The sequence below is a fragment of the Mesoplodon densirostris genome, chromosome 10, assembly GCF_025265405.1.
Source record: "Mesoplodon densirostris isolate mMesDen1 chromosome 10, mMesDen1 primary haplotype, whole genome shotgun sequence".
NCBI lineage: Eukaryota > Metazoa > Chordata > Mammalia > Artiodactyla > Ziphiidae > Mesoplodon > Mesoplodon densirostris.
The window spans coordinates 93,604,281-93,630,054 of record NC_082670.1 but is presented as its reverse complement, the minus strand read 5'-3'; the positions used below and the strand labels follow the sequence as shown (position 1 = coordinate 93,630,054).

The following is a 25,774-nucleotide window of genomic DNA, read 5'->3' as shown; positions in this document are numbered from 1 at the left end:
AAAAGAATGAAAATGCTAATACTATTTTCCTAAATACTATTTGTAGGTTACCTTTGAACTCAAGGGGGAGACGTTATTTACCAAGCATATGGAAATGAGATTGGTTGTAAATGAAAATATACACTATATGCTCTTTGTCTCTGGCATTTGTTTTCTCATGCGTTTTCATCAATTTATGCTTGATTTTCTTAACTGTTATTATTTATCCTGTAATATATGCAATGTGAGTACTTTTCTCTTGTAGCTAATTTTAAACATCCATCTCTTACAATATGTACTAACAAAGTGAAGTCCAAAATAGCCTTGTTATTTTCTATAGAACAGTTTAATCATTACAATCTCATGTGATCTCATCTCCACTGAGATGAGCTTCCTGAGAAAATGTAGAGTTGCAGTGTGTTTGTTAAAATTCAAGTTGAATAAACTACTGTAATATTCAGAAAATAGGCAGGGGGAAAAGAATGTTTTCAGAAATCCTGCCTTGCATGCATAATACTCCATACCTTTCTCATTCTAAAACATAGTGTCTTATTATGGATGCTTAAACGTCATCATACAGTATAGGTCAACGTTGCCTAGACAACAGTCTACTTTCAGAGCAAACAGGGTTTCTTAACAGTCATAAATTCAATTCCATCACTGAACTACAGCATGGACCATTAGACCAGCTTAGAGCAATTAAGTTTACTTATCCCAAACTAACCACAGACTGCGTGAAGTTAAGTGAAATAACCTCTTTTCCTACAAAAGGAAAAAAACAATAAAAGGGTTCATATAAAGGTATATTATAAAACTGATCAAGGAGTTAAAATGCCACAATGATTAAAATTGCACATTTCTCAAAGCAACCTGGAGTACCACATTTCTGAATATTAATCTCATAAATCTTCATTTAACTTTTTGTGCCAAGACTAGAGTTACTCATGGTTATCTGCATTTTCATCTCTACCCATTTGCAGAAAAACGTGTTCCCAGAAAGCTCAGAAAGCAATTTCATTTATAGTGAAGTGGTATAAAATTTTCACTTCAGATCTCTGTAGGGAAGCATGGGTTATTGAAGGTTTTCTGTTGAGAAGCAATTACTCCATCCATTTACTCAATATTGTTTATTTTTATGTTGTGTGAAATGCCCTGTGGGCCTCTTAGAACTTACTGGAAGAACCAATTGAGGAAGAAAATATCCAATTAGCTCAAAATTTTACAATGTACAGAGTTTGCTTCTTTGAGAGTCAGTATGTTTGTTTTGGACTCTGTGTGTGACTCCCGAGGTGTTAACCTTGCCTTTGAAACTGTTTCTTATCTCATTGTAGTCATGAGGCTAGGCCTGCTCATTTAGAGTTATTAAACCTCCTGCACTAAAGGATTTCTAGTTCTTCCATCATTGCTAATAGTTCTATATTTGTAGTGAAAGGTTGACTGTTAACACTAGTTCATGGGTTGGGAAGATACCTGAAATTGCTCTGTGGTACCCAAATCAGAAGCTGTAAGCTTAAGTTGAATATTTGTTCAGTCAACAAGAGACATCATTACTTTGTTTTATTGCTTACTAATCTCAGAAGTGGTTGATTGCCCAGCCTCCTGGGCTTTCAATTCTATTTCCACCCTCTATCTCAGAACAGATAAGATGTTGCCTCACCATTTGAATGTCTTCAAGACCTTCTGATAACCATCTTTCTGATATCAGCTTGCTTTCTTTACATAGGAAAATCTCTAGCAAATCTGCACTTTCTTTTTAAAGCAATGGTAGGTAAAATTTACTGAGCAGTGCTGTGGATCAAGGACTATGTTCTTTGGGGATCTTGGCCAAAAATTTGACAAATAGGATTAGCAGTCAGAATGGGTCAGGAGCATTGCCTTCGTTTATACTCATTCCTTCCACCTCTGAGACTTTTCTCAACCAGTTTTCTCTCTCATTCTCTTTCCTCCCTCCCTCGTTTCCCCTGTGCTTCCCTTACTTTCAGTCCCTTGCCCTTTTATTGATATCTTCCTTAATAGTACAAGTGTATTTTCAGTCCTCTTATCCTAGGACTTGTTCAGTTCTCTTCATCCAGCCCTCTACTGCTTCATCTTTCTTTGTTCCACATATATATATTTATGCACATATGTATAGATGTGTGTGTGTGTGTATATATATATATACACAATTTATATAGAGAACATATATACATATGTGCATATGTATATAAATATATGTGTGAGTAAAAGTCTGCACGCTTTCTGAATTTACTTCCTTGTAATTTGTAAAGTTCTCAGTGCCTTGCAACCTGCCATCACTAATCCCATCTCTTCTACAGTGACTCTTTAAAGGCATACAGTCACTTGTTCATTCAACAGGCATTATTTTTGAGCGTCTCCTCTGTGCCAGGAATAGTTCAAGGCTCTAGGAATGCAGTGGTGAGTAATCCAGACACTATTCACTCTCCCTGCTTCAAGAGACCTTACTGTCTCTGAGCTTACAAGAGGAGAAAAATATTAGTCAAATAAGCACACAGGTATATAATTGGCCAGTTGCCAAATGCTATGACAAAAACACAGCTGATTAATAATCAGTACAGGAAGATGTAATCCAACCCATGGGTTCAGGGAAGTGACCAGAATCTGAAGGTTGAGTACACATTTATCAGACATAAGGATCAGGTTTTATGAAGTCCCCAAGACAAGAAGAGCATAAAAACAATTAAAAGAAGGCTTGTGTGACTGGAGAAGAGCAAACAAAGGGTAGAATTCACGAGGACTTATGTAGTTAGAGGGGCGGGGTCCTGATGGGAGGATATGGCTAAGGCTTAGGATGTGGTCTTTGTCCTTCAGGCAGTGGGATGCTGGGGAAAGGGGTCTAAACCTGGGTTGGGCAGGAGGGAGTAAGGCAGGGTTAGTGATCAGTTTTCTATTTCCTTAGCTTACTCCCCATGTTTCTCAAAAGAGTCTTCATTTCCAAAGCTTTCATTCATGTGTACCTCCCTGCAGGCTTTCCTCTTTCAGTTATTATTGCACACTGTTTAAGAAAATCTCTGCTCTATGACAAGATATAAAGAAATTTCTTTTTGATCGTCTCTTTGCAAAAAATGATGAGATTACATTTCACACCCAACAAAGTGGCCAGGATTTCATGAAGGAAATCAGACATAGCACCTTTTTTACAGCTTCTTAGGAAAGTTCTTGGAATTTTTAACCCTTTAGTGTAGTTCCTCAAATTGAAATATAGTGCTATGTGTTCCCTAATTAGCTGTCCAGGCCATTGCTCTCAAACCCTTGTATTTGAAATGTATCTTGATTTGTTAAAAAAATCACATGAGCAACTAACATTCATGGAAAGCTCTACCCAGGATCATAAACAGGTCCCTATGCCCCAGCTCCAATTCCCCTACAACTTTCTCACCCAAGAAAATATAACCAGGATGCAAGCGAAAGTGAATCACAAGCTATGAAAAATACACACACACATATATACATACAACATAAAATCCATATCTTGTGTATTTTTGATACATAAACTTGTCCTAATAATCACATTTTTGGCACACACCTAAAAATCTTGCAACAAATGGGGTAATATTTAGAGATTGAGTTAAGATCCTCCAACTCTAGTCTAATGTCCTCAGCATCTTTCCTGTCCGCTCTACTGTATCACCCAGAATTGGGAGGCATTTATTGACAGTTTACACATACCATGCCATGCTGACGCTAGAGTTGCAAACCTTTTAAGAAGTTTACCATCCGTTTGGATAGATACTAAACTCATGTATCAAAGATGTGAACCATAGAAGATAAAAGGCATTCTAAGCATTAAATGCATGGTATGGATAGTAAAGATTTTAGGGATTCAGAGAAAAGAAGAATAATTCTGGGTAGACAAGATGGGCAGTAAAGATTCATGAGTCAGACTAATGACAGGTCAGCTCTTTCTCATTTTTCTTTCTCAGTTCAAATGACACTTTTTCTAAGAGGCTTTTCTGAAGCACTCTCTCATGGGAACACTCCCTAGAGCCATTGCTTTTATAGTATCACCCCTTCTGAACACTTCTCAAAAGTCTGAACTTATCACATTTACCTATTTCATCATCTACTGTCTGTGCCACTCACTAGACTGTTTTTTCCATGAAGGTGGGGACTTTTTTTTTTGAATTTTTGAATTTTATTTTATTTATTTTTTTATACAGCAGGTTCCTATTAGTTATCTATTTTATACATATTAGTGTATACATGTCAATCCCAACCTCCCAATTCATCCTACCACCACCCTGCCCCCCCACTTTCCCTCCTTGGTGTCCATATGTTTGTTCTCTACATCTGTGTCTCAATTTCTGCCCTGCAAACTGGTTCATCTGTACCATTTTTCTAAGTTCCACATATATGCGTTAATATATGATATTTGTTTTTCTCTTTCTGACTTACTTCACTCTGTATGACACTCTCTAGATCCATCCACATCTCCACAAATGACCCAATTTCGTTCCTTTTTGTGGCTGAGTAATATTCCACTGTATATATGGACCACATCTCCTTTATCCATTCGTCTGTCGATGGGCATGTAGGTTGCTTCCATGACCTGGCTATTGTAAATAGTGCTGCAATTAACATTGGGATGCATGTGTATTTTTGAATTATGGTTTTCCCTGGGTATATGCCCAGTAGTGGGTTTGCTGGGTCATATGGTAATTCTATTTTTCATTTTTTAAGGAACCTCCATACTGTTCTCCATAGTGGCTGTATCAATTTACATTCCCACCAACAGTTCAAGAGAGTTGCCTTTCCTCCACACCCTCTCCAACATTTGTTGTTTGTAGATTTTCTGGTGATGCCCATTCTAACTGGTGTGAGGTGACACCTCGCTGTAGTTTTGATTTGCATTTCTCTAATAATTAGTGATGTTGAGCAGCTTTTCATGTGCTTCTTGGCCATCTGTCTGTCTTTGAAGAAATGTCTATTTAGGTCTTCTGCCCATTTTTGGATTGGGTTGTTTGTTTTTTTAATATTGAGCTACATGAGCTGTTTATATATTTTGGAAATTAATCCTTTGTCCATTGATTCGTTTGCAAATATTTTCTCCCATTCTGAGGGTTGTCTTTTCGTCTTGTTTATGGTTTCCTTTGCTGTGCAAAAGCTCTGAAGTTTCATTCGGTCCCATTTGTTTATTTTTGTTTTTATTTCCATTACTCTAGGGGGTGGGTCAAAAAAGATCTTACTGTGATTTATGTCAAAGAGTGTTCTTCCTATGTTTTCCTCTAAGAGTTTTATAGTGTCCGGTCTTAAATTTAGGTCTGTACTCCATTTTGAGTTTATTTTTGTGCATGTTGTTAGAGAGTGTTCTAATTTCATTCTTTTACATGTAGCGGTCCAGTTTTCCCAGCACCAGTTATTGAAGAGACTGTCTTTTCTCTATTGTATATCCTTGTCTCCTTTGTCACAGATTAGTTGACCATAGGTGCATGAGTTTGTCTCTGGGCTTTCTATCTTGTTCCATTGATCTATATTTCTTTTTTTGTGCCAGTACCATATTGTCTTGATTACTGTAGCTTTGTAGTATAGTTTGAAGTCAGGGAGCCTGATTCCTCCAGCTCCGTTTTTTTCCCTCAAGTCTGCTTTGGCTATTCTGGGTCTTTTGTGTCCCCATACAAATTTTAATATTTTTTGTTCTAGTTCTGTAAAAAATGCCACTGGTAATTTGATAGGGATTGCATTGAATCTGTAGATTGCTTTGGGTAGTATAGTCATTTTCACAATGTTGATTCTTCCAATCCAAGAACATGGTATATCTCTCCATCTGTTGGTATCATCTTTAATTTCTTTCATCAGTGTCTTACAGTCTTCTGCATACAGGTCTTTTGTCTCCTTAGGTAGGTTTATTCCTAGGTATTTTATTCTTTTTGTTGCAGTGGTAAATGGGAGTGTTTCCTTAGTTTCTCTTTTAGATTTTTCATCATTAGTGTGTAGGAATGCAAGAGATTTCTGTGCATTAATTTTTTATCCTGCAACTTTACCAAATTCATTGATTAGCTCTAGTAGTTTTCATGGCATCTTTAGGATTCTTTCTATATAGTATCATGTCATCTGTGAACAGTGATAGTTTTACTTCTTTTCCAAATTGTATTCCTTTTATTTCTTTTTCTTCTCTGATTGCTGTGGCTAGGACTTCCAAAACTATGTTGAATAATAGTGGTGAGAGTGGACATCCTTGTCTTGTTCCTGATCTTAGAGGAAATGCTTTCAGTTTTTCAGCATTGAGAATGATGTTTGCTGTTGGTTTGTCATATATGGCCTTTATAATATTGAGGTAGTTTCCCTCTATGCCCACTTTCTGGAGAGTTTTTATCGTAAATGGGCGTTGAATTTTGTCAAAAGCTTTTTCTGCATCTATTGAGATGATCATATGGTTTTTATTCTTCAGTTTGTTAATATGGTATATCACATTGATTGATTTGCATATATTGAAGAATCCTTATGTCCCTGGGATAAATCCCACTTGATCATGGTGTATGATCCTTTTAATGTGCTGTTGGATTCTGTTTGCTAGTATTTGGTGAGGATTTTTGCATCTATATTCATCAGTGATACTGCTCTTTATTTTTCTTTTTTTTGTAGTATCTTTGTCTGGTTTTTGTATCAGGGTGATTTGGAAAAGTTTGAGGAGGATGGGTGTTAGCTCTTTTCTAAATGTTTGATAGAATTCACCTGTGAAGCCACCTGGTCCTGGACTTTTGTTTGTTGGAAGATCTTTAATCACAGTTTCAATTTCATTATTTGTGATAGGTCTGTTCATATTTTCTATTTCTTCCTGCTTCAGTCTTGGAAGGTTATACCTTTCTAAGAATTTGTCCATTTCTTCCAGGTTGTCCATTTTATTGGCATAGAGTTGCTTGTAGTAGTCCCTTAGGATGCTTTGTATTTCTGTGGTGTCTGTTGTAATTTCTCCTTTTTCATGTCTAATTTTATTGATTTGAGTCCTCTCCCTCTTTTTCTTTATGGGTCTGGCTACTGGTTTATCAATTTTCTTTATCTTCTCAAAGAACCAGCTTGTAGTTTTATTGATCGTTGCTATTGTTTTCTTTGCTTCTATTTCATTTATTTCTGCTCTGATCTTTATGATTTCTTTCCTTCTGCTAACTTTGGGTTTTGTTTGTTCTTCTTCCTCTAGTTCCTTTAGGTGTAAGGTTAGATTGTTTATTTGAGATTTTTCTTGTTTCTTGTGTTAGGATGTATAGCTATAAACTTCCCTCTTAGAGCTGCTTTTGCCGTATCCCATAGGTTTTGGATCATCGTGTTTTCATTGTCATTTGTATCTAGGTATTTTTTGATTTCCTCTTTGATTTCTTCAGTGATCTCTTGGTTATTTAGTAATGTATTGTTTAGCCTCCATGTGTTTGTGTTTTTTATGTTTTTTCCCCTGTAATTGACTTCTAATCTCATAGCACTGTGGTCAGAAAAGATGTTTGATATGATTTCAGTTTTCTTAAATTTACTGAGGCTTCATTTGTGACCCAAGATGTGAACTATCCTGGAGAATGTTCCATGCGCACTTGAGAAGAACATGTAATCTGCTGTTTTTGGATGGAATGTCCTATAAATATCAATTATATCTATCTGGTCTGTTGTGTCATTTAAAGCTTGTGTTTCCTTATTAATTTTCTGTTTGGATGATCTGTCCGTTGGTGTAAGTGAGGTGTTAAAGTCCCCCACTATTATTGTGTTAGTGTCGATTTCCTCTTTTATAGCTGTTAGCAGTTGCCTTATGTATTGAGGTGCTCCTATGTTGGGTACATATATATTTATAATTGTTATATCTTCTTCTTGGATTGATCCTTTGATCATTATGTAGTGTCCTTCCTTGTCTCTTGTAACATTCTTTAAAGTCTATTTTATCTGACATGAATATTGCTACTCCAGCTTTCTTTTGATTTCCATTTGCCTGGAATATCTTTTTCCATCCCCTCACTTTCAGTCTGTATGTGTCCCTAGGTCTGAAGTGGGTCTTTTGTAGACAGCATATATATGGGTCTTGTTTTTGTATCCATTCAGCAAGCCTGTGTCTTTTGGTTGGGGCATTTAATACATTCACGTTTAAGGTAATTATCAATATGTATGTTCCTATGATCATTTTCTTAATTGTTTTGGGTTTGTTTTTGTAGATCCTTTTCTTCTCTTGTGTTTCCCACCTAGAGAAGTTGCTTTAGCCTTTATTGTAGAGCTGGTTTGGTGGTGCTAAATTCTCTTAGCTTTTGCTTGTGTGTAAAGCTTTTGATTTCTCCATCAAATCTGAATGAGATCCTTGCCGGGTAGAGTAATCTTGGTTGTAGGTTCTTCCCTTTCATCACTGTAAGTATATCATGCCACTCCCTTCTGGCTTGTAGAGTTTCTGCTGAGGAATCAGCTGTTAACCTTACGGGAGTTCCCTTATATGTTATTTGTCGTTTTTCCCTTGCTGCTTTCAGTAATTTTTCTTTGTTCTTAATTTTTGCCGATTTGGTTACTGTGTGTCTTGGCATGTTTCTCCTTGAGTTTATCCTATATGGGACTCTCTGCGCTTCCTGGACTTGGGTGGCTATTTCCTTTCCCAGGTTAGGGAAGTTTTCGACTATAATCTCTTCAAATATTTTCTTGGGTCCTTTCTCTCTCTCTTCTCCTTCTGGGACCCCAATAATGCAAATGTTGTTGCATTTAATGTTGTCCCAGAGGTCTCTTAGGCTTTCTTCATTTCTTTTCATTCTTTTTTCTTTAGTCTGTTCTGCAGCAGTGAATTCCACCATTCTGTCTTCCAGGTCACTTATCCGTTCTTCTGCCTCAGTTATTCTGCTATTGATTCCTTCTAGTGTGGTTTTCATTTCAGTTATTGTATTGTTCATCTCTGTTTGTTCTTTAATTCTTCTAGGACTTTGGTAAACATTTCTTGCATCTTCTCAATCTTTACCTCCATTCTTTTTCCGAGGTCCTGGATCATCTTCACTCTCATTATTCTAAATTCTTTTTCTGGAAGGTTGCCTATCTCCACTTCATTTAGTTGTTTTTCTGGCTTTATCTTGTTCCTTCATCTGGTACATAGCCCTCTGCCTTTTCATCTTGTCTATCTTTCTGTGAATTTGGTTTTTGTTCCACAGGCTGCAGGATTGTAGTTCTTCTTAGGTGTGGACTTCCTGTCTTGCTCACACTGTGATCTCAGAGACTCTCATAGCGTCTAGCTCATGTAAAGTTCATTTCTGTTTCCTTAGTTAATTAGTTAGACCAAAAGTTTTAAGTACTTTAATCGTATGCTCAGAAACTCAGATGTGTTCATTTACATTGCCCACATTTTTGCAGTAAGTAGTTCATGGGTGACCATGCAGATGTTCTTTTGCAAAATATGGATTTATATTAGGTTAGATCTGACTCTCTGAAGTTCATAATGAAACACCAGGGAGTTTCTCATTTCTCATAAACTGTTTCAGATTTATGGAAAATAGTGTCATGTCTACTTCTTATTTTCTCCAAATTGACAAGGCTAACCCATGAGTAATCTACCTCACCACATATTTTTGGAAAACATTTCACACTTAATTGATAAAGGCATCCCCAAAACCAGATGTAATGTTAAGTAATGCTGTTAAGTAAAACTGTGTAAAAATATCAAGAAATGTTTGAATTGGTAGAGCTTCTTTTTTAGTCTGCTGTGTGCATGTGTGTATATATTTCCTTTTAATTTTCTTTAGACCCAAGGAGGCTAAGGGCTGGTTTATGTTACCTTAAATATAGTAGCTTAAGACAATACTTCTGTTAACAAAAACTCTATTTTGAAAAAAAGTGACTAGTATACATTTATTTGTCTCATTTGTATCTTTAGAATTTCTTTTTTAAAAGATGGAGGACTCAAAATTGCCAATGTGACTAAAGCTGATGCTGGAATTTATACGTGCATAGCAGAAAACCAGTTTGGGAAAGCAAATGGCACAACACACTTGATTGTTACAGGTAGGTTCATTTCTGAAAGATTGCTTTACATGGAGATACACAGATAACATGCATGTGGTATGTTATTAAGATCAAAGCAAAAAATGTTTTTCACAATATGCAGTGCAGTACGCAGGTCGACCTTTCGTTTGCACTTGTGTTTTCTCTAACAAGTGAAAGTCAAGGGAACAATCCTTAATATTTCTTTATACACCACGGTGTGTACCAGGGACACATGACTTACTATGCTGCCAAAATGGGCAGTAGAATTAGAAATAGCATATGTGGCTGGTCTGCTTTTACTTCATGCTATTCTAGCATGTCAAATCTTTTGGGTACACTTTTTCCTTTTCCATTATCTTTGATATTTTCTGGAGATGTTTGAGTCAATGGAATAACCCTTGCTATCAAAAAGAGTCACTTAGAATTGTGGATGTGTTTTGTTCATTTATTCATTGAAGAAAAGCATTGAGTATCTACCATGTGCCAGGTGCTTGGGTTATTCAGTAACAAACTGACAAAGAATGCTGCCCACATGAAGCTTACCTTCTACCAAAGGTAGAAAGAAAATAAGTGGTAGGAATATAAGGCAAGGAAATTCTTAGAAGGAAAGAAATTGCAAATGATTGTAAAATACAGAGCAGTGTTTGGGAGAAGTAAGCTGGAGCATAAACCCAAGTGATCAGAGAAGGAGAGATGTGAACAAATATTTCATGGAGATGGAGTTCAGTAGATTTCTTGGGGACAATCGTGTAGAGGTTTTGTAGACCTTGTTAGGACGTCAGCTTTTTTTTTTTTTTTTTTTTCTTTTTGCGGTATGCGGGCCTCTCACTGTTGTGGCCTCTCCCGTTGCGGAGCACAGGCTCCGGATGCGCAGGCCCAGCGGCCATGGCTCACGGGCCCAGCCACTCCGCGGCATATGGGATCCTCCCAGACCGGGGCACGAACCCGTATCCCCTGCATCGGCAGGCGGACTCTCAACCACTGCGCCACCAGGGAGGCCCAGGACGTCAGCTTTTAGTTGGCATGAAAAGTCGAGGTTAGTGCACAGTTTTGAGCAGAGGAATGAAATGATGGGAAATATATTTTTAAGGGGTTACTCTAGCTGCTCTGTTGAGAACATACTGTGGGGAGTCATGGGTAGAAGTGGGAGGAACCTCAGGAGACATTGCAGTAATCCAGGCGGGAGTGATAATGACCCAGATGAGGGTGGCAGCAGAGCAGTTGATGGGAAGGGATTCGATTCTGCATATATTCTGCATGTAGAGTCAGTAGGCGTTGCTGGCAAACTGACTGTGAGGTCTGAGAGAAGGAAAGAGGGATGCCCGCAGAGTGTTTGGTGAACCACAGGAAGAATAACAGTCAGAACAACTGAGATGGGAAAGGCTTGAGGTTGCACAGGTTTGGGTAGGAGGAAGATCAGAAGATTGTTGTTGTAGAAAACATGATAAATGCCTCTTTGAAGACTTTTGCTACAACATGGAGCAAAGAAATGGGGAGCAGCACTGGAAAAGTGGAGTCAAGGGAAGCTTAATTCCCAACTATGGAAGGACTATGGTGATGATAGAAAGGACATTTGCATTTGGGAAAAAACAAATTAATTAATATTTTAACTTAGTATCCTACCTATTCTAAACATCATTTTTGTAGTCTTCCAAAAGTTTGAGTCTATTTAAATTTTGGTAGTAATACATTTTCCAGTCATTGAAAATACAGTGATTTCTATTTCTACCAGTGTATTTCATGAAGGAATAAAGCTAAAATGAAAATGATTTTGTAGTAGTATTATAACCCTTGTTTACAGGTGACTTCAATTTTTGAACTTCTATATCCCATAAATTTAGATACCCTAATTCATTTAACAAGAATTTGTGTATCCAATGAAATATGTTATGGGTCTGCATCAAAATGTCTCTTTTCATCTTGAAGACTTTTCGTGATACAGAGGTATATATATGTATATAGACACATATGTATGTCTACACACACATACATACTATAAGTTAGATTAACAGTCTGCCTGTTGAAAATTGCTTTCATCAAAATAAAAATGCTGACGTTTTACTTAAAACTGTATTTATTTCCCCAATAGAACCAACAAGAATAACTTTGGCACCATCCAACATGGATGTCTCAGTGGGCGAAAGTGTCATTTTGCCCTGCCAGGTGCAACACGACCCCCTATTAGACATCATGTTTACCTGGTATTTCAATGGAGCCCTCACAGATTTTAAGAAAGATGGATCTCACTTTGAGAAAGTCGGTGGGGTAAGTTGTGACACTTTCCTCATGCTTTTTACATGTGTCTCTGACATATTGTCCCTAAAGAAACATCAGGCACATATGTGTTACTCCAGTAATGTCTGTTCTGTGAGTGAATTGGGTGTTGGAATTCTGTAATGATCTAATTTTATTATAGTAATTACCAGAAAGTGAGCATATTTACTTCAACCCGTAAACTATAATTTTAATTAAAATCGATACTTGCTGTGTTTATATTAATTGTTATTTTGCACGGTACTTTTGTCATTAGTATTCCACAGAAGGGAAAGTGTTCTTATACAACTGTTTATTTTCAACATGATATATTGTGAAGTTGAATGAAGTCACATTTACTAAATGCCTTCCATGTGTCAGGCCAGGTGCTTCATCCCAGTTAATCCTTGCAATGACACTGGATGTCAGTGGTAAGCATTGCCCTTTTACAGGTGCATAAACTAAGGATTTGTAAAGATATTAACTTGTCCAGGGTCACTGAGCTAGCTAGTGGTGGAACTTACATCCAAGCCTAGATCTGAGTCCCCAAAACACAAATACTTTCTCTTGTTTCATTCTGTCTCCTTGTTTGCGATGGTTCTATGTGAGGAAGAATTACAGATTTCAAGGGAAAATGGACCCCTTCAGGAGAACCGTTAAGAAGGAACACGGTGTTGTGAACTGCAGAGACTAACAGCAGGCCTCGCACCTGGCCACATGTCTGTGAATCCATCATCACAAGACCAGTTTCCCTTGCAGGCCTGTTTTCTTTGACACAGGGTTTAGCTTCATTCGTTTTGGCTAAGACATCAGTGGTACATCATAGTAGAGTCTGGGTTTTCTCCTTATGGACAAAACGATATGATGGTCAATTCAGCTATATTTATTTAACAATATTTCTTGGGAATTCCCTGGTGGTCCAGTAGTTGGGACTTGGCACTTTCACTGCCATGGCCCGGGTTCAATCCCTGGTCGGGGAACTAAGATCCTGCAAGCCACGTGGCCAGGTAAAAAAAAATTGAAAAAAACCCACCACCAATATTTCTTCTTAAATGTATATATGTGTATACAGGGGGTCTATTAATGTGTTAAGATTGTGTGCAACTTGAAAGGATGGTGTTAGGACTTGAATTACGTTTCCTCAAAAGATAATTTCAAATCCTAAGGCCTAGTTGTGATAGGATTGTGGTAGAGGCTAATAATAATAGGATTATTAGCCTCTGCCCCTGGATCCTAGCACAGACCTCCTAAAACCCTTGGAATTTCCTGTGTGATGAAATGTCTTTTTGTCCTAATGAAGTGACGCTGTGGGCTCCTGGATAGTTTCAGGATGGTCACCAGAAAGACCAAGCCATAATTAGAAACTTGGAACCTTCAGCATTCCCCATGGATCATAAATTCAGTGCCCAGCCCCTCCCTCCTTCAGGAAGGAGGGAGGGGCTGGGCACTGAATTTATGATCGATCAGGCCTACGTGATGAAGCTTCCATAAAAATCCCAAAAGTAAAGTACTTTTCATCACAGAGAGCTTCTGGGTTGGTGAACATATCTGCATGCGAGGTGGGTGACACACTCCACCTCCACTGGGATAGAAGCTCTTGTACTTGGAACCCTTCTGGATCCCACCCTATCTGTCTCTTCATCTGGCTGTTTATATGTGTCCTTTATGATACATAAAGTATCATAAAGTAAATAAATGTTACCGTGAGTTCTGTGAGCCATTCTAGCAAATTACTGAACCCAAGGAGAGTGTCATGGGAACCTCAATTTATAAGTGGTTGGTCGGAAGTACAAGTGACAATCTGAGACTTGCAGTTGGTGTCTGAAGAGGGGCCAGTCCCAGGGGACTGAGCCCTTAACTTATGGATCTGATGCTAACTCAGGGCAGATAGTGTCAGAATTGAATTGACTTTTGGGACCCCCCACCTGGTGTTGGAGAATTGCTTGGTGTGGAAAACACACATATCTGGTGTCAGAAATGTGACGTGTTCCGAGTGTGCGTATAGTATTGACTGTAAAGGAGAAACAGAAGAGTGTCCTTGACACTAGTACCTCAGAATGTGACCTTATTTGGAAAGGGTTGTTGCAGATATATGTAGTGAAGTTATGATGATGTCATACTGGAATAGGATGGGCCCTAATCCAATATGAATGTTGTCCTTGTAAGAGGAGGGAAATTTAGGCACAGACAAACACACAGAGAGGAGAATATAGACACAAGGAAGATGGCCCTGTGAAGATGGAGGCACAAGTCACAGAATGCCTGAGGCTGCCAGAACCTAGAAGAGGCAGGGAAGAAGGGTCTTACCCTAGAAATTTGGGAGAGAGATCTTGATTTCAGATTTGTGGACTCCAGAACTCTAAGAGGATAAAGTTCTGTGGTTTGAAGCCACCCAGTGTGTGTTACTTTGTTACAGCAGCCCTACTGACCCACTACAGCTGGTCTTTAAAAAAAAAAGGTGATATTTAGATACCTAGACACAATTAAGTACAATTTCAATGCTGTTTCTATGTTCTATCATCTGGCTTACTCCATTTTCGAAGTTCTAGTTTTCCAAATTGTTCTGACTGATTCAGGGCTTTCAAGAACTTCACCAATTGCTGCAAACCATTGACATTTCTTTTACTATTGCTTTAAATACTTTTTTTTTAAGTCACTGATTTCTTCTATCACAACAGGAAAAGGCATATGCCAGTATCCTCAGCCAACTCTTTACTCCATACTTAGGGTTTATCATTTGCCTTTCCTTGGAGAAGGAGTCAAGTGAAAACAGAAAAGGCTAGAATGTTACCTTCCCTGCTGTAACCCAGCTCTTGCCCTAACGTTAATTCATAAAGAATTTGATTTGAAACATTAATTGCCTTTGCTGTATAATGTAGATAACACTGTGATTTATCTCCTCGATTGTGAACTGTTGATAATATTGTATCCAATACAATGTCCTTCGTCTGCGCTAATGCTAAAGAAATATACATTAAAAGACTAAAAACCCAAAGTACTTTGATTTGATTTGGGGTTTTTTAAAGATTTATTTATTTATTTATATTTATTTATTTTTGGCTGTGTCGGGTCTTAGTTGCGGCACGCAGGATCTTTCATTGATGCGCCCGGGCTTCTCTCTAGTTGTGGCATGCTGGTTTTCTCTTCTCTAGTTGTGGCGCACGGGTTCCAGAGCTTGTGGGCTCTGGAAGCACACAGGCTCTCTAATTGAGGCTCGCGAGCTCAGTAGTTGTGGTGAGCGGGCTTAGTTGCCCCGCAGCATGTAGGATCTTAGTTTTCTGACCAGGGATGGAACCCAAGTCTCCTGCATTGTAGGGTGGATTCTTTACCACTGGACCACCAGGGAAGTCCCAGCAGTTTGATTTTAATGTGCATCAAACATCAAACAGACATTTCACTGAGACTGAGCTAGATGGCTGCTTTCTCTAAAGAGGGTCTTGGAATTAAGAATATTCAAGATAATACTGTAACTTAGCTGCTTCTGTGCTACTGATAGGTTCTACGTAAGGTATTGAGTCAGTCATCTCTCTACAGGAATCAAGTATCTGAAACATGAAACTGCACGAATCAACCCTATCACTTGCCAGTTCTGGTCTTTTTCTAACATGTTCGTTCATGGCCTATGAATTTTTTTATTGACTTGTGCCATTAGTAACAGTATTCTCCCATCAGTATAAAATGTAAGCCATACAAGGTGACATTACCCTTAAGCACAAGCAATTAAGGAAATTGCTCTCCTATTGCATGAGAAGGGAATCATATAACAGCTCTTGTCCTCTGTGTATTCATTGCAGCATTCACGTTAATACCTAGGAAGTCTGCTTGTCTTTTATCCTAGTGTGTTCATCGATATATCCCCTGTTTTCAAAAGCAACAAAATGTGAGGGAGAAGCCAGTAACTGGGAAGGTTGCTTAGAAAGCTGGATAGTGTAGGAGCCATGTTTTAAAAAGAGGGTGGGTAGTTTAGAAAATGGAAAATCTAACTGACAGCTTTCAACTGTTTCAACCACTTGTCATTGAGACGACTCTGGGTATTTAATATTCATTCATTCATTGTAAAACAACAACAACAACAAAAAAACCCCACACCTTTTGGGGAAAATCCAAAAGCCCCAATTTAGATCAGATCTGTTGTGTAGACTTGCATGTCATGCCAAAGGAGTGTGATGACAGTGTTGGAGGAGAGGAAATTGTCACGTCCAGGGACCCGCTCAAGTCCTTGGGACAGACCTCCAAGTGAGGGTCCTTGGCTTCAAGCAGGAAAGAATTCAAGATCAAGCCAAAGTAAAGTGAAAGCAAATTTATTTAGAGGGAGATACACCAGAAATACAGCTACACGTGGAACAACTCCTACAGAACACCTACTGAACGCTGGCAGAAGACCCCAGACCTCCCAAAAGGCAAGAAACTCCCCACATACCTGGGTAGGGCAAAGCAGAGAGATTCCCGCACAGAGGAGCGGTGCCGAGCGGCACTCACCAGCCCGAGAGGCTTGTCTGCTCCCCCGCCGGGGCGGGCGGCGCTGGAGCTGAGGCTCGGGCTTCGGTCAGAGCGCAGGGAGAGGACTGGGGCTGGCGGCGAGAACTCAGCCTGAAGGGGGCTAATGTGCCACAGCTAGCCGGGAGGGAGTCCGGGAAAACTCTGGAGCTGCCGAAGAGGCAGGAGACTTTTTCTTCCCTCTTGGTTTCCTGGTGCGCGAGGAGAGGGGATTAAGAGCGCCGCGTAAAGGAGCTCCAGAGACGGGCGCGAGTCGCGGCTGAAAGCGCGGAGCCCAGAGACGGGCGTGGGACGCTGGGGCTGCTGCTGCTGCCGCCAAGAAGCCTGTGTGCGAGTGCAGGTCACTGTCCACACCGCCCTTCCGGGAGCCTGTGCAGCCTGCCACTGCCGGGGTCCCGGGATCCAGGGGCGGCTTCCCTGGGAGAACGCACGGCGCGCCTCGGGCTGGTGCAACGTCACGCCGACCTCTGCCGCTGCAGGCTCGCCCCGCACTCCGTGCCCCTCCCTCCCGCGCCCCTCCCTCCCGCCCGGCCTGAGTGAGCCGGAGTCCCCGAAGAGGCTGCTCCTTTAACCCTGTCCTGTCTGAGCGAAGAACAGACGCCCTCCGGCGACCTACACGCAGAGGCGGGGCCAAATCCAAAGCTGAGACCCAGGAGCTGTGAGAACAAAGAAGAGAAAGGGAAACCTCTCCCAGCAGCCTCAGAAGCAGCGGATTAAAGCTCCACAATCAACTTGATGTACCCTGCATCTGTGGAATACGTGAATAGACAACAAATCATCCCAAATTGAGGAGCCAGGAGTCAGTGCTGTGCCTCTGAGGTGGGAGAGCGAACTTCAGGACACTGGTCCACAAGAGACCTCCCAGCTCCACATAATATCAAATGGCGAAAATGTTCCAGAGATCTCCATCTCAACACCAGCACCCAGCTTCACTCAACGACCAGCAAGCTACAGTGCTGGACACCCTATGCCAAACAACTAGCAAGACAGGAACACAACGCCACCCATTAGCAGAGAGGCTGCCTCAAATCATAAAAAGTCCGCAGACACCCCAAAACACACCACCAGACGTGGACCTGCCCACCAGAAAGACAAGATCCAGCCTCATCCACCAGAACACAGGCAGTAGTCCCCTCCACCAAGAAGCCTACACAACCCACTAAACCAACCTTAGCCACTGGGGACAGACACCAAAAACAACGGGAACTACAAACCTGCAGCCTGCAAAAAGGAGACCCCAAACACAGTAACATAAGCAAAATGAGAAGACAGAAAAACACACAGCAGGAGAAGGAGCAAGATAAAAACCCACCAGACCTAACAAATGAAGAGGTAATAGGCAGTCTATCTGAAAAAGAATTCAGAATAATGATGGTAAAGATGATCCAAAATCTTGGAAATAGAATAGACAAAATGCAAGAAACAGTTAACAAGGACCTAGAAGAACTAAAGACGAATCCAGCATCGATTAAAAACACAATAAATGAAATAAAAAATACTCTAGATGGGATCAATAGCAGAATAACTGAGGCAGAAGAACGGATAAGTGAGGTGGAAGATAAAATAGTGGAAATAACTGCTGCACAGCAAAATAAAGAAAAAAGAATGAAAAGAACAGAGGACAGTCTCAGAGACCTCTGGGACAACATTAAACGCACCAACATTCGAATTATAGGGGTTCCAGAAGAAGAAGAGAAAAAGAAAGGGACTGAGAAAATATTTGAAGAGATTATAGTTGAAAACTTCCCTAATATGGGAAAGGAAATAGTTAATCAAGTCCAGGAGGCACAGAGAGTCCCATACAGAATAAATCCAAGGAGAAATACACCAAGACACATATTAATCAAACTGTCAAAAATTAAACACAAAGAAATCATATTAAAAGCAGCAAGGCAAAAACAACAAATAACACACAAGGGAATCCCCATCAGGATAACAGCTGATCTCTCAGCAGAAACTCTACAAGCCAGAAGGGAGTGGCAGGACATACTTAAAGTGATGAAGGAGAAAAACCTGCAACCAAGATTACTCTACCCAGCAAGGATCTCATTCAGATTTGATGGAGAAATTAAAACCTTTACAGACAAGCAAAAGCTGAGAGAGTTCAGCACCACCAAACCAGCTTTACAACAAATGCTAAAGGAACTTCTCTAGGCAAGAAACACAACAGAAGGAAAAGAACTACAATAACGAACCCAAAACAATTAAGAAAATGGGAATAGGAACATACATATCAATAATTACCTTAAATGTAAATGGACTAAATGCTCCCACCAAAAGACACAGACTGGCTGAATGGATACAAAAACAAGACCCATATATATGCTGTCTACAAGAGACCCACTTCAGACCTAGAGACACATACAGACTGAAAGTAAGGGGATGGAAAAAGATATTCCATGCAAATGGAAACCAAAAGAAAGCTGGAGTAGCAATTCTCATATCAGACAAAATAGACTTTAAAATAAAGACTACTAGAAGAGACAAAGAAGGACACTACATAATGATCAAGGGATCAATCCAAGAAGAAGATATAACAATTGTAAATATTTATGCACCAAACATAGGAGCACCTCAATACATAAGGGAAATATTAACAGCCATAAAAGGAGAAATCGACAGTAACACAATCATAGTAGGGGACTTTAACACCCCACTTTCACCAATGGACAGGTCATCCAAAATGAAAATCAATAAGGAAACACAAGCTTTAAATGATACATTAAACAAGATGGACTTAATTGATATTTATAGGACATTCCGTCCAAAAACAACAGAATACACATTTTTCTCAAGTGCTCATGGAACATTCTCCAGGATAGATCATATCTTGGGTCACAAATCAAGCCTTGGTAAATTTAAGAAAATTGAAATTGTATCAAGTATCTTTTCCGACCACAATGCTATGAGACTAGATATCAATTACAGGAAAAGAGCTGTAAAACATACAAACACATGGAGGCTAAACAATACACTACTTAATAACAAAGTGATCACTGAAGAAATCAAAGAGGAAATTAAAAAATACCTAGAAACAAATGACAATGGAGACACGACGACCCAAAACCTATGGGATGCAGCAAAAGCAGTTCTAAGAGGGAAGTTTATGGCAATACAATCCCACCTTAAGAAACAGGAAATATCTCGAATAAACAACCTAACCTTGCACCTAAAGCAATTAGAGAAAGAAGAACAAAAACATCCCAAAGTTAGCAGAAGGAAAGAAATCATAAAAATCAGATCAGAAATAAATGAAAAAGAAATGAAGGAAACGATAGCAAAGATCAATAAAACTAAAAGCTGGTTCTTTGAGAAGATAAACAAAATTGATAAACCATTAGCCAGACTCATCAAGAAAAAAAGGGAGAAGACTCAAATCAATAGAATTAGAAATGAAAAAGGAGAAGTAACTGACACTGCAGAAATACAAAAGATCATGAGAGATTACTATAAGCAACTCTATGCCAATAAAATGGACAACCTGGAAGAAATGGACGAATTCTTAGAAATGCACAACCTGCCAAGACTGAATCAGGAAGAAATAGAAAATATGAACAGACCAATCACAAGCACTGAAATTGAAACTGTGATTAAAAATCTTCCAACAAACAAAAGCCCAGGACCAGATGGCTTCACAGGCGAATTCTATCAAGCATTTAGAGAAGAGCTAACACCTATCCTTCTCAAACTCTTCCAAAATATAGCAGAGGGAAGAACACTCCCAAACTCATTCTACGAGGCCACCATCACCTTGATACCAAAACCAGACAAGGATGTCACAAAGAAAGAAAACTACAGGCCAATATCACTGATGAACATAGATGCAAAAATCCTCAACAAAATACTAGCAAACAGAATCCAACAGCACATTAAAAGGATCATACACCATGATCAAGTGGGGTTTATTCCAGGAATGCAAGGATTCTTCAATATACGCAAATCAATCAATGTGATACACCATATTAACAAACTGAAGGAGAAAAACCATATGATCATCTCAATAGATGCAGAGAAAGCTTTTGACAAAATTCAACACCCATTTATGATAAAAACCCTGCAGAAAGTAGGCATAGAGGGAACCTTCCTCAACATAATAAAGGCCATATATGACAAACCCACAGCCAGCATCGTCCTCAATGGTGAAAAACTGAAACCATTTCCACTAAGATCAGGAACAAGACAAGGTTGCCCACTCTCACCACTCTTATTCAACATAGTTTTGGAAGTTTTAGCCACAGCAATCAGAGAAGAAAAGGAAATAAAAGGAATCCAAATGGGAAAAGAAGAAGTAAAGCTGTCACTGTTTGCAGATGACATGATACTATACATAGAGAATCCTAAAGATGCTACCAGAAAACTGCTAGAGCTAATCAATGAATTTGGTAAAGTTGCAGGATACAAAATTAATGCACAGAAATCTCTGGCATTCCTATATACTAATGATGAAAAATCTGAAAGTGAAATCAAGGAAACACTCCCATTTACCATTGCAACAAAAAGAATAAAATATCTAGGAATAAACCTACCTAAGGAGACAAAAGACCTGTATGCAGAAAATTATAAGACACTGATGAAAGAAATTAAAGATGATACAAATAGATGGAGAGATATACCATGTTCTTGGATTGGAAGAATCAACATTGTGAAAATGACTCTACTACCCAAAGCAATCTACAGATTCAATGCAATACCTATCAAACTACCAATGGCATTTTTCACAGAACTAGAACAAAAAATTTCACAATTTGTATGGAAACACAAAAGACCCCGAATAGCCAAAGCAATCTTGAGAACGAAAAATGGAGCTGGAGGAATCAGGCTCCCTGACTTCAGACTATACTACAAAGCTACAGTAATCAAGACAGTATGGTACTGGCACAAAAACAGAAAGATAGATCAATGGAACAGGATAGAAAGCCCAGAGATAAACCCACGGACATATGGTCACCTTATCTTTGATAAAGGAGGCAGGAATGTACAGTGGAGAAAGGACAGTCTCTTCAATAAGTGGTGCTGGGAAAACTGGACAGGGACATGTAAAAGTATGAGATTAGATCACTCCCTAACACCATACACAAAAATTAGCTCAAAATGGATTAAAGACCTAAATGTAAGGCCAGACACTATCAAACTCCTAGAGGAAAACATAGGCAGAACACTCTATGACATAAATCACAGCAAGATCCTTTTTGACCCACCTCCTAGAGAAATGGAAATAAAGACAAAAATAAACACATGGGACCTAATGAAACTTGCAAAGCTTTTGCACAGCAAAGGAAACCATAAACAAGACGAAAAGACAACCCTCAGAATGGGAGAAAATATTTGCAAATGAAGCAACTGACAAAGGATTAATCTCCAAAATTTATAAGCAGCTCATGCAGCTCAATAGCAAAAAAACAAACAACCCAATCCAAAAATGGGCAGAAGACCTAAATAGACATTTCTCCACAGAAGATATACAGACAGCCAACAAACACATGAAAGGATGCTCAACATCTTTACTCATTAGAGAAATGCAAATCAAAACTACAATGAGATATCATCTCACACCAGTCAGAATGGCCATCATCAAAAAATCTAGAAACAATAAATGCTGGAGAGGGTGTGGAAAAAAGGGAACACTCTTGCACTGCTGGTGGGAATGTGAATTGGTACAGCCACTATGGAGAACGGTATGGAGGTTCCTTAAAAAACTACAAATAGAACTACCATTTGACCCAGCAATCCCACTACTGGGCATATACCCTGAGAAAACCATAATTCAAAAAGAGACATGTACCAAAATGTTCATAGCAGCCCTATTTACAATAGCCCGGAGATGGAAACAACCTAAGTGTCCATCATCGGATGAATGGATAAAGAAGATGTGGCACATATATACAATGGAATATTACTCAGCCATAAAAAGAAATGAAATTGAGCTATTTGTAATGAGGTGGATGGACCTAGAGTCTGTCATACAGAGTGAAGTAAGTCAGAAAGAGAAAGACAAATACTGTATGCTGACACATATATGTGGAATTTAAGAAAAATATGTCATCAAGAACATAGGGTAAGACAGGAATAAAGACACAGACCCACTAGAGCATGGACTTGAGGATATGGGGAGGGGGAAGGGTAAGCTGTGACAAAGTGAAAGAGCGGCATGAACGTATATACACTACCAAACGTAAGGTAGATAGCTAGTGGGAAGCAGCCGCATAGCACAGGGAGATCAGCTCGGTTCTTTGTGACCGCCTGGAGGGGTGGGATAGGGAGGGTGGGAGGGAGACGCAAAAGGGAGGGGATATGGGAACATATGTATATGTATAACTGATTAAATTTGTAAAATTAAAAAAATAAATAAATAAATAAATGGTAAAAAAAAAAAAAAAAATTTATTTAGAGGGACACATTCCATAGGCAGAATGCGGTCCTGCTCAGAAAGTGAGAGTGGCCCCAGGACCTGGGGTTGGTCTTTTTTTTGTGGGCTGAGTAATATCACATGCTAAAGAGTAGGAGGAATATTCTTGCTATTCCAGGACGGGGCGAGGATCTCCAGGAATTGGACCACTTTTAGTATTATAATGAAGGTGTAATGAGCTAAAGGTCAAGGGCCAGACTGTTCTCCATGCCACCTTGGTTTCAGCCGGTTCCAGCCATTTTTTATCACATCCTAAGGGCTGCACCCCTTCTTCATTTATCTAGTGGTTGTATCCTGCCCCTTTCCCTCCTGTCTCAACAGCAGTTATAGGTTTCTGCACTGTCAGAATGTATAGCATTCAGAAAAGCTTATTAAGCCAACTGTCCAAAGCAAACTGACACATCACAAAGGAGAAATATGGGTCATATACAGGCTTTGTTCCATGGGACAAATCAGCGTTGTATAAATAAGTCAGCAGTAAAAGGAATCCACTTAAGTCCATTGTTTGCCAAGCAAATCTTGGTTATAGGCAGAGTGTGGTGTAATTAGAGAAGCAGGGGATTTGGGTTCCGATACAGGTGAGGTCTAGATTCTGTTGCTTACTAGATGATGTCCTTGCGTGAGTTACTTAACTTTCTATTCCCCATTTTCTGGTTTCTTTTCACATCAGTTTTTAGTATTTGCCATGTTCCCTCCCACCACAAGATTTTGCACACACTGGTCCCTCTTCCAGGAACGTTGTGCTCTCTCCTTTTGGGCTATATCTAGATATCTCCATATGTAGTTGTGCATATGTAGGTAAGAACGTATGTAGTGACATGTATATAAATTTCATATATGCACAGTAATAGGAAAAGACACAGTCCCGACAATATGTCTACAGTAGCATTCTATCATAGCCATGTTTAACCAACAGAATTCCACTCCATGCAAAAAAAAAAAAAAAAAAAAAAAAAACACGAGAGAGAGAGAAAAAAGAGATTGCATCATTCACCCAGTTCCCAGTATAAGATCTTTCTTTCTCAGCTTTTAAATATATCTTAAGCTTTCACTGACAGGAAAAAGGAGATAATAGCCCCCAAATTCTAGAGAAATGAAAGAACATTTTTGGCTGGTACCTAAGGATTTAAGGGCCTGGAAATTTAAGTATGCTTTTAAGAACATTCAAGAATAATTTGGCTTGCCTTGATAAGCTAACTTTTGGACTTAGACATATTACATTATGGAGACTGACTGTAGATAGAAACTGTTGAACCTAAACACCCCAGAAGTTCCCTGTATATTGTAAGGATGTTTAAATAGAAATGCTTTGATAAACCTGATGTGCAGCGGATACTTTAGAAATGAGGAATGTATAGGGCCAAGCTACAGAGCTTCACACATTTTATGGGATTGGATCTATGATGAATTAGAATGTGTGTGTGGATAAAAGTCACTGGAAGCAATAAGAGGTTTAGCAGTGACAACCAATCTGCGACTCACTGAACTGGCTGCCTTCGGTGTGCTTTATCTCCCACAGGCCACAATCTCAGTCTAGTGACAGCAGCTGCTTGAGAGCTTGAGACCTGATGTATTTCCCAGCTCTCAGTGGCCGAAGAGTATCTTTGAAAGAAATCCTTTGTGTATAATAATACAATATGGTCACCTTGACTTGATTTATTTCATAGAATTACTTGGGTATGAGGACTGAAAGTTTGACAATAGTAGTTATTTTACAACACAAAATACTGTAAGAGGTTTTGTGTGCATTTTAAATACAGAACTGAGGTAAAGCACTCATTCAAACACTACCTGTGGTGACACACTGCGTTTGTAAACATCTCCCACCTGGAGTGTCTTACAAATTTTATATCTTGTCCAAATTCAAAATATAAACTGACTTGGAAGGATCCTTTAGAGAATACATCCAGTAATGAGCCCGTAAAAGTTGGGAATTAGACCAGGGGAATTAATATTATTCATCTTGAGCATACATCCCTGAAGCCCAGCCCCTCCCACAAAGCTATTTGGGGATGAAAAAACAAAGAGTCTCCAATGCCTATTGGAAACGGGGAAATGCACAAAAGAGTTGAAGTTGAGTTTATTTCACTAACTCATTGTTTGCTCAGCCAGGCATCCTACAGTCTCAGTTCCTACCTAGGGTATGATTAGTATCCCAGGGCTGCGTTTATTACATACAATGTTTGTTAAAATGAATGGTCCAATCCACCCCTAGTGGAAACCCTGTAAGATTTAAATTTATAAGAAGACGAGCAGAAGTCAAACCAAGTAACATGTAACTTGAATTAAAACGCATAAAGATAGCGGAGTTACAACAAAAACCAAGGCTGTAAATGAAATGATGTGCAAATATTTATCAGTCAAATTCAACAAAAAGAAACACGGTAACAATTACTAATTTAAAAAATAATAAGAATTCAAGGCAAACCTTAAGAGTAAAAAAAGTAAGTTTATTTTGGAAAAAGTTTGCTCTGCCATGCAGGGGTAATAATCATAAATCATAATATTCCAGTTAATGTACCATTAAAATATATCAAGTCAAAAACAAAGAGAAAATGAGAAACTAAATTGTCATGTAGTCTGAGAGCTCCTCTTTCAACCATCAACAGATCAATTTGCCAAAAATCAGAAACACAATTTAATACTATTTGGTAATGGAAGTAACAGATACACATAAAAAATTGATCCTAAAAATAGAAA

General features: G+C 39.1%; 1 protein-coding gene across 1 annotated transcript in view; it reads left to right on the top strand.

The window, feature by feature from the left end:
• CNTN3 (contactin 3) overlaps positions 1-25,774 on the top strand; it is a 244,471-nt gene that overhangs the window by 166,338 nt on the left and 52,359 nt on the right. Inside the window, exons 11-12 of the mRNA XM_060109564.1 lie at positions 9,809-9,936; positions 12,008-12,183. Of these exons, the coding sequence (XP_059965547.1) occupies positions 9,809-9,936; positions 12,008-12,183 (304 nt within the window). The remainder of the gene's footprint in view (positions 1-9,808; positions 9,937-12,007; positions 12,184-25,774) is intronic.